Source organism: the organism of the source record quoted next, unplaced genomic scaffold (genome assembly GCF_019419815.1).
Source record: "Pyrus x bretschneideri cultivar Hongxiangsu unplaced genomic scaffold, Pyrus_bretschneideri_v1 Contig77, whole genome shotgun sequence".
Taxonomy (NCBI): Eukaryota; Viridiplantae; Streptophyta; class Magnoliopsida; order Rosales; family Rosaceae; genus Pyrus; species Pyrus x bretschneideri.
Genome location: NW_025999817.1, coordinates 1,088,480 through 1,104,791, shown reverse-complemented (window position 1 = coordinate 1,104,791; position 16,312 = coordinate 1,088,480). Strand labels below are relative to the sequence as shown.

Below are 16,312 nucleotides of genomic sequence, written 5' to 3'. Positions count from 1 at the left end.
CCCAATTGTAACACCATTCCAACATAACTCGTTTTGACAAAAATTTTGACGTAGTTGACGAAAATGACCATAATTACACACTTTGACGAGTTGAGGGACCCTAATTATATAAATGGTTATTCCAACATAACTTATTTTGACAAAATTTTGACGAAATTGATGAATAGGACTATTACTACACATTTTGATAAGTTGAGGGATCAATGGTAATGAATTTTTAGTTGATGAATCATTACTCTAATTTGATTAAAATTAAAAGATAATTATTACAATTTACTCTCTTGGTAATAAAGTAACCTTTCAACTAAAAAAAAAAAAACGTCTTTCGGTTAGTGGCACAGCTCATTGACTAACCGAAGTTGGCTTTGCATTTTTATTATAATTTTTGTTCGACTAACTTCTTGTACTGTTTAATTTTATCAATAAAGCTATTATTTAGCCTTAAAATAAATATTTTCTTCTAATGAAATTTTATGTTTGACAAAACAGTAAGAAAGAATACAAACAGAAACGACTTCAATAACTCACAAATCTCTGAACCTCAAATTAAAAATAATCTAAACACCGACAGACCATTTTAAGCATATTTGGAAGCTGTCATTGGATCTATTTTGCCCTAAAATTAAGGTTACCATACATCAAGCAAGTTTGGTATAGATTTGTTCATCAGTTGTGCGTTGTGGTTGTTCACATGATCGCAATAACAATATCAACATGTTAGATGATCGCAATAGCGAGATTAATATGTAGGAACGTAGTCTGAGCTATGCTTAGTTTTCAGTACCGAATCACGTTTGTTTTGGTCATACCTCATTCAAATCCCTCCCCAGAATGCCTTTTCTAAATGTTTTCATTTTCTCTAGCATTATATTTGAATGTGAGAAATAAACTTATACTTTTGATAAAAATCAAAATTTATAAATTGACATACACTAATTCCTTTGTTTAGATTCATAAATATAGAAAATTTAGAATTTCCGTGTAGGAAAAAAGCTTGCAATTTAGGACTTGCAATTTCTAATTTTAAATTTCATATAAATAAGTGTCATTTCTAAATTTCATGAGTGAGAATTTAAAAATAACAAATTATGTTTCAACTTCCATTGTTCTTTTAGGAAAATCAAACAAGAAAATTCATAAATTTTAGAAAATAAAATTATGTCATTCCAACTTTCTCATCCGAACAGGGTGTAACTTTATTTGTATCGTCGATTTGAAGAACTTAGCGTGATTTCCCATTTATTATTGCCCAAATGTCTGATGACGACTCGTATGCCCTATTACGTGACTCTTTTTTATTATTGTGCTATTCATACCATGTTTTTGTAGATGGCATGATGTGGACAATCATATCATTTGAATTAATCATATTTTTAAATTTCGTTCATTATTTAATAAACTAATAATTAAGAAAAATTAGTTAATTAAATAATGATTGTGGTATACGATGAGTCTTTCTTTTTCATTTCCTTGAGTTTTACAAATTTTTCAAATGCTATGACTGTCTACATGAGATGTCATAATATAAAAATATAATATGAATAGGATTAGTCTTTGTCAAATGAGAACGAGCATGACTCTAATAATACCTCACTGAATTTTGGGCTCACTGCAAAATCTCTCCCCTAGTTGAGTCTGGGATATTAATCTTGTCTACCATCTCTGATCTCATCTTTAATTCTTTATGACAAAATTAGAGCAAAACTTGAACACAGCAAATCATCCCAGCTCTTACAAAACAGAGAGGGATTCAGGAGAGGTTGACCTGCAAATCCCAATTCCCAACCGCCGTGATGAGAATCCCTCATCCCAATCACCACCCATCCAAGTCGGCCACAGTCCCAGCGGAGGACGACTCTGACCCGATCCGACCCACAATGCCCGGCCTCGGCATGTCGGTGGCCGGCGGGCTGCGGAAGAAGGGGCTTGGCGTAAGGCCATGGCTGCTTCTGGACTCCAGCGGGCAAGCCCAGGTTGTAGAGGCCGGCAAGCACGCCATCATGCGGCGGACCGGTCTACCCGCTCGGGACCTTCGTATCCTGGATCCGCTTCTTTCGTACCCATCTACGGTGCTGGGTCGAGAGCGAGCTATCGTGATCAACTTGGAGCACATCAAGGCCATCATCACCGCCCATGAGGTCCTGCTGCTCAATTCCCGAGACCCGTCTGTCACACCATTTATTGAGGAGCTTCAGCGGCGGCTTTTGCGCCACCACCAAGCCACCACCAAACCCGTGAAAATCCAGGTTCCAAAAAGTTTAAATATTTCGTCTAATGGCCATTGTTTATGATTGCAATTGTGATTTCTAGTATTGAGCTGTGTTGTTTGTTGAGTTTGCTGCAGCGAAAACAGCAGCTTGCTGCTTGTGTAAATCACAGGAAATAAAACACAAGTAAACTGAAATTAAAAGTGAACAAAAAGACGCCAGAATTTTGTGGAAAAAGCCCTCCGATGTGAAGGGAAAAACCACAGGACAAGGTCCAAAATACGTCTACTATTGGAATGGGATTACAAACACTAATCTCTCTAAACTTTAGAGGCTGACTAACTCAACAGCACGCACACACTCTTGGATGAACTCACTATTTTTCTGTTACACTCACACTTTGTAGAAGAGCTCCAGGCTAAAAGCATATATATATATATATATATATATATATTATATTCATAATCAACTCCCTTCAAGAAAACTATGGAAGGGGATAGACAAAGCAATCAATATTGAGCTGCTTTACATTTACTCAGTTCTTGAAACTGGAAAAACCTTTCTTTGTCCAAGGATTTTGCTTCTTAGACAGCTGCGCATTAAAGATGGGCATTTAATTTCATGAGGAGGGAATTCTAACAATCTCCCCCTTCCCGACTCAACTCCTGATGTTGTGCACTGCTCATGTTTTCTTTTAGGAAGAGCCTTCGTCAACATATCAGACTTGTTGTCGTTGGTATGAACTTTGTCCAGCTGCAACAAGTTTTTCTCAAGCACATCTTGAATCCAATGATACTTGATATCAATGTGTTTAGACTTATAGTGAAAGCTTGGATTCTTACTGAGATGGATGGCACTTTGATTGTCGCAGTAGACGACAAACTTTTTCTGGTGAAGACCAAGTTCTTTGAAATATCTCTTCAACCACGACATCTCCTTGCAACATTCTATAATGGCAATGTACTCTACCTTTGTAGTAGACAAGGCCACACATTTTTGCAATTTAGATTGCCAAGACACTGCTCCCCCTGCAAAAGTAAATAAATAGCCTGAACCCCAGCAAAAGTAAATAAATAGCCTGAAGTTGATCTTTTTGTGTCTCTGTCTCCCACCAAATCTGCATCCGTGAAGCCTTCGAGAACAGGCTTATTATTTTCAAAACAGAAACATAACTTTGAAGTACCTCTAAGGTACCTTAGAATCCATTTAACTGCTGCCCAATGCTCCTTCCCAGGATTTGCAAAAAACCTGCTCACCACTCCTACTGCATAGGCAAGTTCTGGCCTAGTGCAAACCATTGCATACATTAAACTTCCTACGGCTGAAGCATAGGGAATTTTCATCATTTCTTCCATTTCTTCCTTTGTTGAAGGGCATTGGCTGTTGCTTAGCTTGAAGTGAGCAGCAAATGGACAGCTTACAGACTTGGCTTTGTCCATGTTGAACCTTTCAAGTACTTTCTCAATATATCTTTCTTGAGACAACCACAATTTGCCTTCTTTCCTGTCTCGAGAGATTTGCATGCCAAGAATTTGTTTCACAGGTCCCAAATCCTTCATATCAAAGGATTTGCTTAACTTCTTCTTCAACTTGTCAATCTTACCAGCATCTGGACCAACAATTAACATATCGTCCACATATAGAAGCAATATAATGAAATCCTTACTGGAAGATTTTTGAATGAACACACAATGATCAGAAGCTCTCTTCTTGAACCCATTATCAACCATGAAGGACTCAAATTTCTTGTACCATTGTCTTGGAGCTTGTTCAAGTCCATATAGACTCTTTTTCAGCTTGCAGACCATATGCTCCTTCCCTTTAATTTTAAAACCTTCTGGCTGCTCCATATAAATATCTTCATGCAAATCACCATGTAGAAAGGCTGTTTTGACATCTAATTGCTCAATCTCCACATTCATGCTTGTTGCCAATCCCAGAACAACACGAATTGAAGTCATTTTCACAACCGGCGAGAATATCTCATCAAAATCAATGCCTTTCTTCTGTGCATACCCCTTCACAACCAATCTCGCTTTGTACCTCGGTTTTGAGTTTTCAGTTTCTTTTAGCTTGAAAACCCATTTGTTTGGAAGAACTTTCTTTCCCTTTGGTCTTTCCACCAAATCATACGTATGATTCTTATACAAGGAATTCATCTCCCCTTGCATAGCTTTCAACCATTCTTCTTTGTGAACATCAGACTGCACTTCTTGGAAGCATTCGGGTTCACCACCACCTGTAAGTAGGACATATTCGTGCGGCGAATATTTCATGGATGGTACACATTGTCTTCTGGACCTTCTTAACTCCACATCTTGTTCACGTGTGGGTTGTTCTTCTTGACTCTCTTCGATATTAAAATCTACCGTTGCATTTTCTTGGCCATCATGATTATCATCTGTAATTTCTGGTTCAGCTCCCCCTTCAACATCGTGAGCTACAACAGGAGAAATTGGATCGAAATGAATCAGACTATCAAAATAAGGCTGATCACATTTTACATTCTTCTCAAAATCTTCAATTGTTTGGTCTTCAAAGAAAACCACATCTCGACTTCGAACCACTTTCTTGCTTACAGGATCCCACAATTTGTAGCCAAAATCTTCATCTTCATAACCCAAGAATACACATTGCTTGGCCTTGTCATCAAGCCTTGATCTCTCTTCCTTGGTTATATGCACAGATACTCTGCAACTGGAATGTCTTCAAGTGTCCATATGAGACACCTTTCTTACTCCATACCTTCTCTGGAACATCTCCATTTAAGGGTGATGAAGGAGAAAAATTAATGAAATAACATGATGTTCTCATCCCCTACCCCTAAAAAGTTTTGGGCAATTTCGCATGAGACAACAAACATCTTATTTTTTCCACAATGGTGTGATTCATCCTTTCCGCAACACCATTGTGTTGTGGAGTTCTCAGAACAAATTGCTCATGTCTAATGCCATGCATTTTACAATACTCATTAAATGGTCCCAAGTTCTCACTACCATTGTCGGTGCGAATACATTTCAGTTTCACTCCTGTCTCTCTTTCCACCATATAGCATGAAAGCTTTTAAATGTTGACAGCACCTGGTCTTTTATTTTTAAAGCATATGCCCAAACTTTTCTTGAATGATCATTTATGAAAGTGACAAAATAAGCCAAGGATTTAACTTTCAATGGCCCACACACATCTGAATAAACCATGTCTAAAATATTTGATTTTCTTTCATGATTTCTTTGAAAAGAAACTCTATGCTGCTTGCCAATTAAACAATGAATGCAGCTGTTTATGTGTGTACCTTTAATTTCAGGGAGGATTTCTTTCTTTGCAAGAATCTGCAAACCCTTCTCACTCATATGACCCAGCCGCTTGTGCCATAGATCGATCGAAGCATCCTTTTCCATTGCATTTAGCTCCCCCTTCCATAGTTGAGCATGGGTTCTGTATAGAGTGCAGCATTTTCTTCCACTTGCAATTACGAGGGATCCCTTTTTGAGCTTCCATCTCCTATTTGAAAACTTATTCTTGTATCCGGCATCATCTAGCTTTCCAACAGAAATTAAATTTAGGTGTAGGTCTAGCACATGTCTTAACCTCATTGAGCATGAGTTTACTGCCACGATCAGTTTCTAGATTCACTTCACCAGCCTTATATGATGAAAAAAATGCCTTGTTTGAAGTAGCATGAAAGGAGGCTCAGGAGTCTATTGTCCAAGTGGTATCTTCATAAGACATATTCAAGCATGATTTTTCACACTTCGAGAGAACAATAATATCATCATCTGAGGATACAGCAGCAGTATCTTTCTCTTCTTGTTTTTCTTCATTTTCTTCTCCTTCTTGAGTTTTCTGCATTCTCTTCTGTAGTGACCTTTTAAACAACAATAATGACATACAACATCCTTTCTTGGCCTTGATTTGCTTCTTGACCTCCCATGAGACTGAGGATAAGCACTTCTATTTTTATTCCTCCCCCTCTTTTCTACAACCAAAGCTTATGAGCAGGAAGAATCTGTGGATTTTCATCTTGTTTCTTCGTTCAGCAAACTAGCAGTGACTTGATTCATGGACAAGACTCCATCTGGAGCAAAGTTGATCACAGAAATGGCCAAGGTTTCCCAACTGTTTGGAAGAGAACTGAGAAGCAAGAGAGCTTGTAGTTCATCATCCAACACCATATTCATTGAAGAGAGTTGATTGACGATGTTTTGCATCCCGTTCAAGTGTTCGTTGACGGAGGTGCCATCTTTGAACTTTAAATTGACAAGTTTTTTCATCAACAAAACTTTGTTGCCCGCTGTCTTTCTTTCGTATATGTTTTCAAGCTTCTTCCACAACGAAAGTGCGTCAGTCTCCTTCGAAACGTGATGATACACACTATCATCAAGCCATTGCCTGATAACTCCAATGGTTCTTCGGTTTTGTTTCTTCCATTCCTCATCGGACATTTTTTCTAGCTTGTCACCTTCAATTGGACCGAACATATCCTTGCAATGCAGTAAGTCCTCCATTTTTGACTTCCAAATAATGTAGCTTCTTCCATTTAGGCTCACCATTCGACTTGTGTTGACATCCATTATCTACAAAGCAACCCGGCTCTGATACCAATTGTTGAGTTTGCTGCAGCGAAAACAGCAGCTTGCTGCTGGTGTAAATCACAGGAAATAAAACACAAGTAAACAGAAATTAAAAGTGAACAAAAAACACCAGAATTTTGTGGAAAAAAAACCCTCCGATGTGAAGGGAAAAACCACAAGACAAAGTCCACGTCCACTATTTGAATGGGATTACAAACACTAATCTCTCTAAACTTTAGAGGCTGACTAACTCAAGAACACGCACACACTCTTGGATGAACTCACTATTTTTCTGTTACACTCACACTCTGTAGAAGAGCTACAAGCTAAAAACATATATTAATATATATATATATATATATATATATTTATTTATTCATAATCAACTCCCTTCTAGAAAACTATGGAAGGGGATAGACAAAGCAATCAATATTGGGCTGCTTTACATTTACTCAGTTCTTGAAACTGGAAAAACCTTTCTTTGTCCAAGGATTTTGCTTCTTGGACAGCTGCGCATTAAAGATGGGCATTTAATTTCATGAGGAGGGAATTCTAACATTGTTAATTGTGAGTATTGTGGCCACTTAGTGTTAAGTGAGAGGTCTTAGATTCAATTCTCGCCAAAGGCTAATTTGAACCACATTGTTGCTAACCCATTATGAGGCTAAACACACCCTCTCCCTCTTAGTACAAATAATATTTTTTGTTCCAAAAAAAAGCTGAGTTGTTGATTGTGGTGTTGTTTAATTAAGGTTCTAAAAAACACTAGGTGCTAGTCGAGCGGTGGGCAGGAGCCTAACGCCTAGGCGGCTAGGGGCCTAGGCAGATTTATGTAAATTTATTGTATATCTTGTAAATAACGATTTGCACTAAGTCGCGGTAGGCCTTCACAGCCTAACCCCTAAGCCGATTTTTAGAACACTGTATTTAATTGTGATTTTGTCATTGTTTTGTGTTGTTAATTTTGGGTAGGAGAAGGAGGGCAATGACAATGAATCAAATTGGTATGAAATGGAAGAAGCAGAGGCAGATGCACAAGTGAGAAGAGCTGCTGGTGGAAATGGGGAAGGTGGGGCAACAGAGAAGCAAGGTTTGGAGGAGAATCGTGATGGTTTGAAGGTTCTGCCTTTTGAGTTTGTTGCATTGGAGGCATGCCTTGAGGCTGCTTGCAGTGTCTTAGAGAATGAAGTAAGTGATACTGTATTCCGGATTGGATTGCCTCATTTAATAATTCATTCCATTATGTGTAACTTGTTTTCCTTGTTTATGCAAATTTGAGAACAGGCAAAAACATTGGAGCAAGAAGCTCATCCAGCTTTAGATAAGCTCACTTCAAAGATTAGTACTCTCAATTTGGAACGCGTGCGCCAAATCAAGAGTCGCTTGGTTGCAATTACCGGCCGTGTTCAGAAGGTTAGCATAGCATTTGATAATCCATACCCTTTCCTTTCACGGCAAAGATTAAATGGAGATCTTCCTTCGTAGAGGCTTGTGGTTGTAAAGTTACATTTCTGATGACATGATTAACCAATGGATAAACTAGATGGCTTTCTCAGTGCTAAATTTGTCATCTATTACTTCTAGGTGAGGGATGAACTAGAACACTTGCTTGATGATGATGAAGATATGGCTGAAATGTATCTAACTGACAAGTTGGTTCAGCAACATCTTGAAAATTCGTCCACTTCGTCCTTGGGTGAGAGAGATGACATGGATCCTGAAGCTCCAGGATCAGACATGGATGACATGCAAGGGAACTTAAAATCTCATTCTCATTTTAATTAATAGCGATGTCAGTTCTTCAGTCGTAACTTTCCTGTTGTACTGTATCAGGGGTCCCACTGAAATCTCAATGGAAGCTGGTGGGGATCACTTGAATTTTGAAGGTGATCCTCAAAACACTGATGACCCCCGGCATCAATTTCTTAGAAGGGACAGCCTTGGGACCGCTACTAGCTCCACGCATAGTGCTGTAGGAAAGGAACTCGATGTAGAAGAGCTTGAAATGCTTTTGGAGGCATATTTTGTGCAAATTGATGGTACACTGAACAAGCTATCCACGGTATGCAAGTACATTTTACCTTTCAATTTTGTTCGGTGCAAATATTTTGAAGTGAACATAATTTAAAATGGAGAGCGGTTCTTTAACTTCTATTGCTCTAGAAGAAAGTGGGATGTCACAAAAACTTATGTACGAGAAAACTAATATAAAGTTATGTTGCTTTGTTTAAAACATGTAACCGGATCTTTTTATAAAGTCTTCATTCAGTTCTTGGAAAAAAACACGTGTTGCTTTCATTGCCAATATCCATTACTACTCTCCAAAATCCTGGACCAAAATTTCCTTTGCCTGACATCCTATCCTTCTTTCATATCATAACTACATAGTATAAAATTTATGCATTCATCTTTATATGTGGAATTTGCTCCTCTTATCATCAATGAATGACTTCATTCTTGTTTAGATGTGTAACATTACTGTTTTTATTTCATGTATATTTATTGTATATTGATTGTTCCTTGGCAGCTGAGGGAGTACGTCGACGACACAGAGGATTACATCAACATAATGTTGGATGACAAACAGAACAATCTCCTCCAAATGGGGGTCATGTTGACAACAGCAACCCTGGCTGTGAGTAGCTTTGTTGTTGTAGCTGGTGTCATGGGCATGAACATCCATATTGACCTATTTGATAAAGAAAAAGCAGGGATGCCACAATTCCTGTGGACAGTTGGTGGCAGTACTGCCGGGACCATATTCCTATATGTGACTGCTATCGGATGGTGCAAGCATAAGCGCTTGCTGGAGTAGTGAGGCGTGGCAGTTTATCATCATGAACGCACCTAAAACTGAAGTGTGTGCTGCCTCTGGTAGATGTACTTCGGCTAGACAAACACGACTCTGTACAGCTTCTTCGCTTACCCTATGCATGCAATAAATATCATCATTTTCATTGTACTTTATGTTTGTAAGAGAATAATGTTTCAGGGTGTAGAGATCCAAAAGGTGCGATCCCTCCTCCTATCATCTGGATTACTAGTCGAGGAAACGGTAGCTGATAAGAAGATTGGGGTCAAAGTTTGAGGAATCTTAGGCGACCTGAATTGGCAGAGCTCGAGTCACAATGCATCCGGTATGCCATTGTGAGTTTTGCATGTATATATGTAAAAACTTGAATGTGGCCGGAGTTCCGTCTTACTGTGTTGGTGTTCAACAGTTTACGTGTAATGGAGAAAGGCGAATGTTCCTATGGAATTTATCTTTTGTTTTTCTCTATACAACAATATATTTTAAATTACGAGGAAGGGGGAGGAAGGGGGAGTTCGGGTAAACCACACAATAGGCAATTTGATTTGATATCGAATTCACCATCTACGAGATTCAGACATTAGACCTTTCACTTGCAAGTAAAGGAGAATACTATTAAATCATTCTACTGAGTTTCGAGTGAGGATTGGAGATCAGGAAGTACCAAATAGCGGTTGTTTTCGCTACCTAAGATCTATCTTGCAAAAGAAAGAAGAGTTGGATGGAGACCTTAACCATAGAATACAAGTTGGATGGATGAAGTGGAAGAGTGCATCCGGTGTGTTGTGTGACCGTCGTATGCTATTGAAGCTCAGGGGGGAATTTTATAGGATGGCAATAAAGCCAGCAATGCTTTATGGCACAGAATGTTGGCCAGTGAAGCATTAATACGTACATAAAATGGGTGTAGCGAAGATGAGAATGCTTCGTTGAATGTGTGGGCACACGAGAAATGATAACATTAGGAATGAGAATATATGAGGTAAAGTAGGAGTAGCTGAAATTGAAGGAAATATGAGAGAAAATCGGTTACGGTAGTTTGGACATATGGAACGAAGGCCTACTGACGTTGCGGTTAGAAAATGCAATTACTAGACAGAGGTTCAAAGCCAAAGGGGTAAAGGAAAACTTAGGAAGACTTTGGAAGAAACTCTAAGAAAAGACTTGGGGCGTGTTTACTAATCCGTAATCAAATTGAGAGGAATATAATTGAGGAGGAATTGGATTGAAGAGAAATTTAAATGAGGTGGAACCAGAATTAGATTTCTGTTAGAGTTGTTTACTAAAACTGTCTGGAATCGGAATGAAAACTATGATTACTAAAATACCCTTAGTTAAACTAATCTATTTTATATGCTAATTATTTTTAATAAAACTTTTAATCTTTCATTTTTTTTATTTTTTATTTTTGATGAAAAAGGGCCAAAACCCATCATTTTTTTATTTATTTTTAGTATAGAGAACAAATTTCTTTTTTCTTTTTTAGTAACAGTTCTTTATTCTTCATTTTTCCCTTTTGTTTTTTTTAGTGTGACCCTCTCTCTCTCCCTCTCTTCCCCATCTTTCTGCCAACCCACCTCCTTTCTAAAATTTATCCCATCTTTCTCTACTGCCTACATACTGCCCGCCCAACCCATTCTAAAATTTCCCCCCTTTTTCTCTACTGCAAATCCACTTCACCTTTGCGAAGAACCTTTCATGCTCCCTCCCTCCATATCCCAGCCTTTATTTTTTACCCCTTTTTCTCTGTTGTAGATTCACCCCACCTTTGCTGTTAAAGAAAATGACAACATACCAACGGGAAATGAGTCCTTTCCAAATGCTTTTTCACGAATGGGCAATGCCTCATGGGCAAGCTGTTCAGCTTCTTCATCTCGTTCCAAATGGTAGAGTGTAACGGTGAGGTGCAGCGTTAGGAACGAAGATGCAAGGGTGTTTTGGGATATCAAAAGAAGTACAAGTGCAGTTTGGAAAGAAAAATTTGATTGTTGATGGTCCCTTTCTTCCAGAATTCAATTACCATTTATTTCTTGGTAATTGGATTCTAGGTATATCCGGAATTGAAATCCCCATTTTGGGTGGACCCCACATAAAATCTGATTCCCCAATTGCTAGTAAACAGCATAATGCTTCGGGAGAATTCAATTTCGTTTCTCTCCATTCCACTTCCGATTGGTAAAGAAGCCATTAGAGTACTTGGATCTAATAGAAGACGTGGCACAGAACCGAGCGGAATGGCGTTCTAGGATTCATACAGCCGACCCCACTTAGTGGGAAAAGGCTTTGTTGTTGTTGTTGTTGTTGTTGTTGTTGTTGCTCGACTCCTTAGACCTACTCCAACACTTCGAGTAAAAGTTAAATTTTAGGTTCTAAACATATCATAACTTGCTCTAAGTCTCCAACCATTGGGTCAACTATGAGTTTTAACTCGAAACTCATTTCTAGGGCAAATTTAGTTTAGAATTCCCCTCCGTCCGGGTTAGTAGGTTGGCCCACCATATATGTGAATTTTTTTTTACTTTTATATTTATAAATTCATTGAATCCAACTGCTAAGATCTAATATGATCAAATCTAACGGTCAAGAAAAAGATCTAATGATCCAAATTTAAATCCAACAGCTAAAATAATTAAAAAAATTCTTTCATGTGTTTTATATTCTTTTTGACACACCTCGATCCGGAATGTCCACTAGGACCCCGAATCGAGCCGTGTTGGCCGACACCTGGAAAGTGACGAAGCTATAAAATGTGATAATGTATAAAATGTGAATAAATTAAAATCTAAAAGTGCTTAAGTACACGAGTGTGTGGTGAGCAGGTCTGGACCCATTTCACACGTGATACAAAGCATATGTATAGTACAGTAAAGTAAGATAATGATTATACCATCATAAGAAGACATCTGTACTGAAAAGTGTTACGAATCCTCGTAGATACGGAACTCTGCTACTAGAACCTGGAGGGGTGCACAAATAGAAAATGTGAGTGAGCGAAACAAAACTTTTCAAACCAATTTCAATTACCCATCGACGTAACACCTGTATAATTTCCCAGAAAATAACAGGCGTGACTATAACTCAAAACCATAACCAAAATAACAATCTCACAGCTATGCCGTGTCAAATAACTCAACAAGAATAAGTAACCCAGGTGAAATAAATCAATATGAACTGGTATGTCAGCCGGATCCATCTATTGTGGCCTGTACGGCTGAACCAATAATTCATCAATATGCTAGCCGAAGTCACCTCACGTGACCTGTACGGCTGAATCAATAGCTCATCAACATGCTAGCCGGAGTCACCTCATGTAACCTATACGGCTGAATCAATAGCTCATCATCATGCTAGCCAATAGCTCATCAACATGCTAGTCGGAGTTAGCTCATCAACATGCTAGCCAGAGTCACCTCACGTGACCTGTACGATTAAATTAATAGCTTATCAACATGCTAGCCAATAGCTCAACAACATGCTAGCCAGAGTCACCTCACGTGACTTGTACGGCTAAATTAATAACTCATCAACATGCTAGCCGGAGTCACCTCACGTGACTTGTACGGCTCATCCATAGCTCAATAAGTATACCTGTACATGAGTCGGAACCACCTAAAAGCGGTCTATAAGACAGGACTGGGTGTAAATAAATACACTCAAGTGCTACTATCACTTGAAGACTGTGCGTGCTACGATCACTTAAAGACTGTGCGTGCTACGATCACATGAAGACTGTGCGAATAATCGTGGATCACCTACGAGTCGGAACCACTTATTGTGGTCTGTATGACAGGACTGTGCACCTACCTTGGATCCAAGGTGACCGTAAGGTGCAGGAGGTGAACATCACGTGAAGGACTGTGCCCTGGCCACGGGCAGGAGCACTAACACCGGGATGCAGGTTTATGAGCTCTAACTGCATCTAATATAACATGTACGACTCATGGGCAACCTGTACGACAAGGTCGGAGTTGCCTATTATTGCAACCTATATGACAATGTTGGAGTTGCCTAAAACATAAATGTAGTCATGCCATAACTCCATCATTTCAATTAATACCATAAGCTCACCTGAACTTACCTGTGTGTCCTGCGTTCACCTTTGCACTTCAAAGCATTCACAATAATTATGTGCACATAATATACATATGGATATGCCATGATGCAATCTAATACTCAACCATAACATAGTGTTTCCAAATATATACACACACACACAACATGGCGTGAAATGCATAATCTATAACGCTCCACTTCCAAACTATTTATTTTCGGGAATAATTATCGGTGATAAGCCCAACTAGACACTAGTTTAATTAACTATCATTACTTACGTTTCCTTACTTTAATTTCTTGATTCTTCACACATTGATTTATGACCAATATTTAACCACCAAATCATAAGGTTAAAGCTCACATTTTCCACCAATGTCCCTCACATTGCTCAATTCCCCAAGCAAGGCTATTGTCTCAATTATTTAGTCTCATTTATTATATATGGTTGCATCTAACGTCTAGTTAGACTGCCTACGTACCCTAAACAGAGATCAAGTCATTCGTAGTTCGTACTAGTCCTCCAAAGCATTCACAGAAATTATATGAAATATTCAATTTATAAACGTTTGTGGAGATGTCAATCTTATATATATATACACGATAGAAGGGAAAAGACCCACTCACCTTAGGTCCGTGCTACAACTCCCAAGCACGAATATCAAGACGTCATGAACGATCCTCACCTAGAAAAATTATTTAGTCACGTCTCAAAACTCTTATTTATAGAACCCATAGTTTACGTCAAACACATTCCAAGGATGTTCTTAAATGATTTGAGATCCATTGACCAAAAGTCAACCTTCGGTCGAAGATTAACAGTAGGGTCCACAACCCTACGTAACTCAATCCCGAAGATCCACATCTAGGACTTCCGATCCGAAACTTCTAAAGATCCACATTAAACTTCTAGAACATAATACTAAAGTTTCATTACGATTCAACGGTTGGATCTCCGTCAATTTCCAATTCAAGTGGCGGTCAACGTTTTATTTTACGAACTTACAAATCCAATTTGGGAAGATCAATACATCAAATTTCCAATCTGTAAGTTTCTAATATCCTCAAATATTACATACCATAATGTATTAAAATTTGGTGATGATCCAACAGTCGGATCGTCAATTCATGTAAGGATCTCTTAATGGCCAACTAGGTGGTCAACTATGAAACTATATTAAAAATCATAATTTCACTAAACGGATGTTAAATGTGGAATTGGGGCTTCAAAATTAGCCTAGGAAGGTCAAGTGGAATCTCGGCCCACGCGCCGTTGCGCGTGGTGGCCGGCCGCCACAGTTCGTAGAAAAATTTCACTATTTCTAAAAATTCTCAATTTTCATAAAAATGAAGATCTCAAAGAGAAGAACAACTTTTATACCTGCCACGAAGTCCAAAAATGGACGGAAGTGGTTAATTTTGCCCACAAAGCCGGCGGGTGCTTAAAGCTTCCCAGCGTTGATTCGTTATGTACGATGGTCCAACGGGGTCAAGGTTGGTTGGGATTTTATCCTGGGATGCTGGGCTACAAAGCCCAAGTGGTGGCATTGGTCATTACTTTGCCGATTTGCCGAAAATTTGAAAAGAGTGGCCGAACATGGTTTTGACGAGTCGGGTTTCGCGGCTTCTCCCTGCCACATGTGGTGGTGGTTTATAAAGGTGGTTTATGGTTGGGTTTCATAGAGGAGAATGAGAGCTTCAAGATGGTGGTGGTGGCATAAAAAAACTCCATCGGAGTTGGCCGGAATTGGCCTTAGAAAATGGAAGGTCGCAAAGGTGGTTTTGGGTTGTGCATGGGCTGGGAGCTTCTCTCCCTTTCTCTGATTGGTTGATGCCCTCCTTCCTCCCATTTTGATTGGTCACTCACTCCTTTATCTAATTGGTCCTTTACTAACACAAATCTGATTGGGCCACTTTCCCACAAGGTGGGAATTCAAATAATTTATAACTAAACTTTAAATAACCACTTACAAACGTCCATAACTATACCGTTATAATCCGGACTCGCAAACAACTTTCGCATGTACGTTCGTACCAACGAGTACTATGAGGATACGCGAAAAAATAAGTCTCACATCTCTCAAACCGATGGTCAACAGAAGTCAAAGTTCTTGCCTATAGGGCATTTTCGTAAATTCATGCTTTTAAAATTAATAAAAACGTAAAATTCAGGACGGGTTGTCACACTTTTATAGTGTTTTAGGAGTTTCATGGTGTCCGTTTAGTATTTTTCAATATTTATCAAAATCTAAATATTTTTAGGTTAAAATGTTCATAAAATTAAACTAGGATAGTCTACATAATAGTTTTTTTTTAAGTTACTTTAAGAATCCAAAATTCATTCTTTAAAATCTTGGACTAAAAATTTAACCCGGTGGGTTGGAGCATAAAACATGTTTCTGAGTTAAAAATTTTAGGTTTTAATCCAAAAGTTGGAGATAGTGTTATTGAGAAAAATCATGATGATTATCAATTTGTTGTTTGACATATGCACTAGTAACCCATTAAAGCACAAAAGTAAGAATTTTAACAAGTGTGTCAAATTGTAATTTGCTTTGAGTGAGGAATGACTCTTTACTTTAATGAGCCAAGTTTTTTTTTTTAAATTTTTTTTTGGTATTTTTTTTTAATTTCGTTTTGTTTGGTTAGGTTTTGGTACGGTTTCGGTTTTT

The 16,312-nt window shown here is 38.4% G+C and overlaps 1 protein-coding gene across 2 annotated transcripts; it reads left to right on the top strand.

Annotated features, from left to right (window-relative positions):
• Positions 1-1,578: 1,578 nt before the first annotated feature.
• LOC103935824 (magnesium transporter MRS2-3) lies at positions 1,579-10,037 on the top strand. Of its 2 annotated transcripts, none has more exons than XM_018644652.2 (6): positions 1,579-2,246; positions 7,754-7,966; positions 8,063-8,191; positions 8,363-8,526; positions 8,612-8,840; positions 9,306-10,037. In XM_018644652.2, the coding sequence occupies exons 1-6, from the start codon at positions 1,794-1,796 to the stop codon at positions 9,591-9,593; spliced, it is 1,476 nt and encodes a 491-aa protein (XP_018500168.2). In that variant the 5' UTR covers positions 1,579-1,793; the 3' UTR covers positions 9,594-10,037. The 2 variants fall into 2 exon arrangements, with proteins under 2 accessions (XP_018500168.2, XP_009343908.2); XM_009345633.3 differs by having other exon boundaries at positions 1,580-2,246; positions 7,751-7,966.
• The last annotated feature ends 6,275 nt before the right edge of the window (positions 10,038-16,312 follow it).

Coding starts and splice junctions, on each gene's coding strand:
- LOC103935824 (XM_009345633.3), top strand. CDS start 1,794: ATGAGAATCCCTCATCCCAATCACCACCCATCCAAGTCGGCCACAGTC. Junction 7,967..8,062: donor GCAGTGTCTTAGAGAATGAA/GTAAGTGATACT, acceptor ATTTGAGAACAG/GCAAAAACATTGGAGCAAGA. Junction 8,527..8,611: donor GGATCAGACATGGATGACAT/GCAAGGGAACTT, acceptor GTACTGTATCAG/GGGTCCCACTGAAATCTCAA.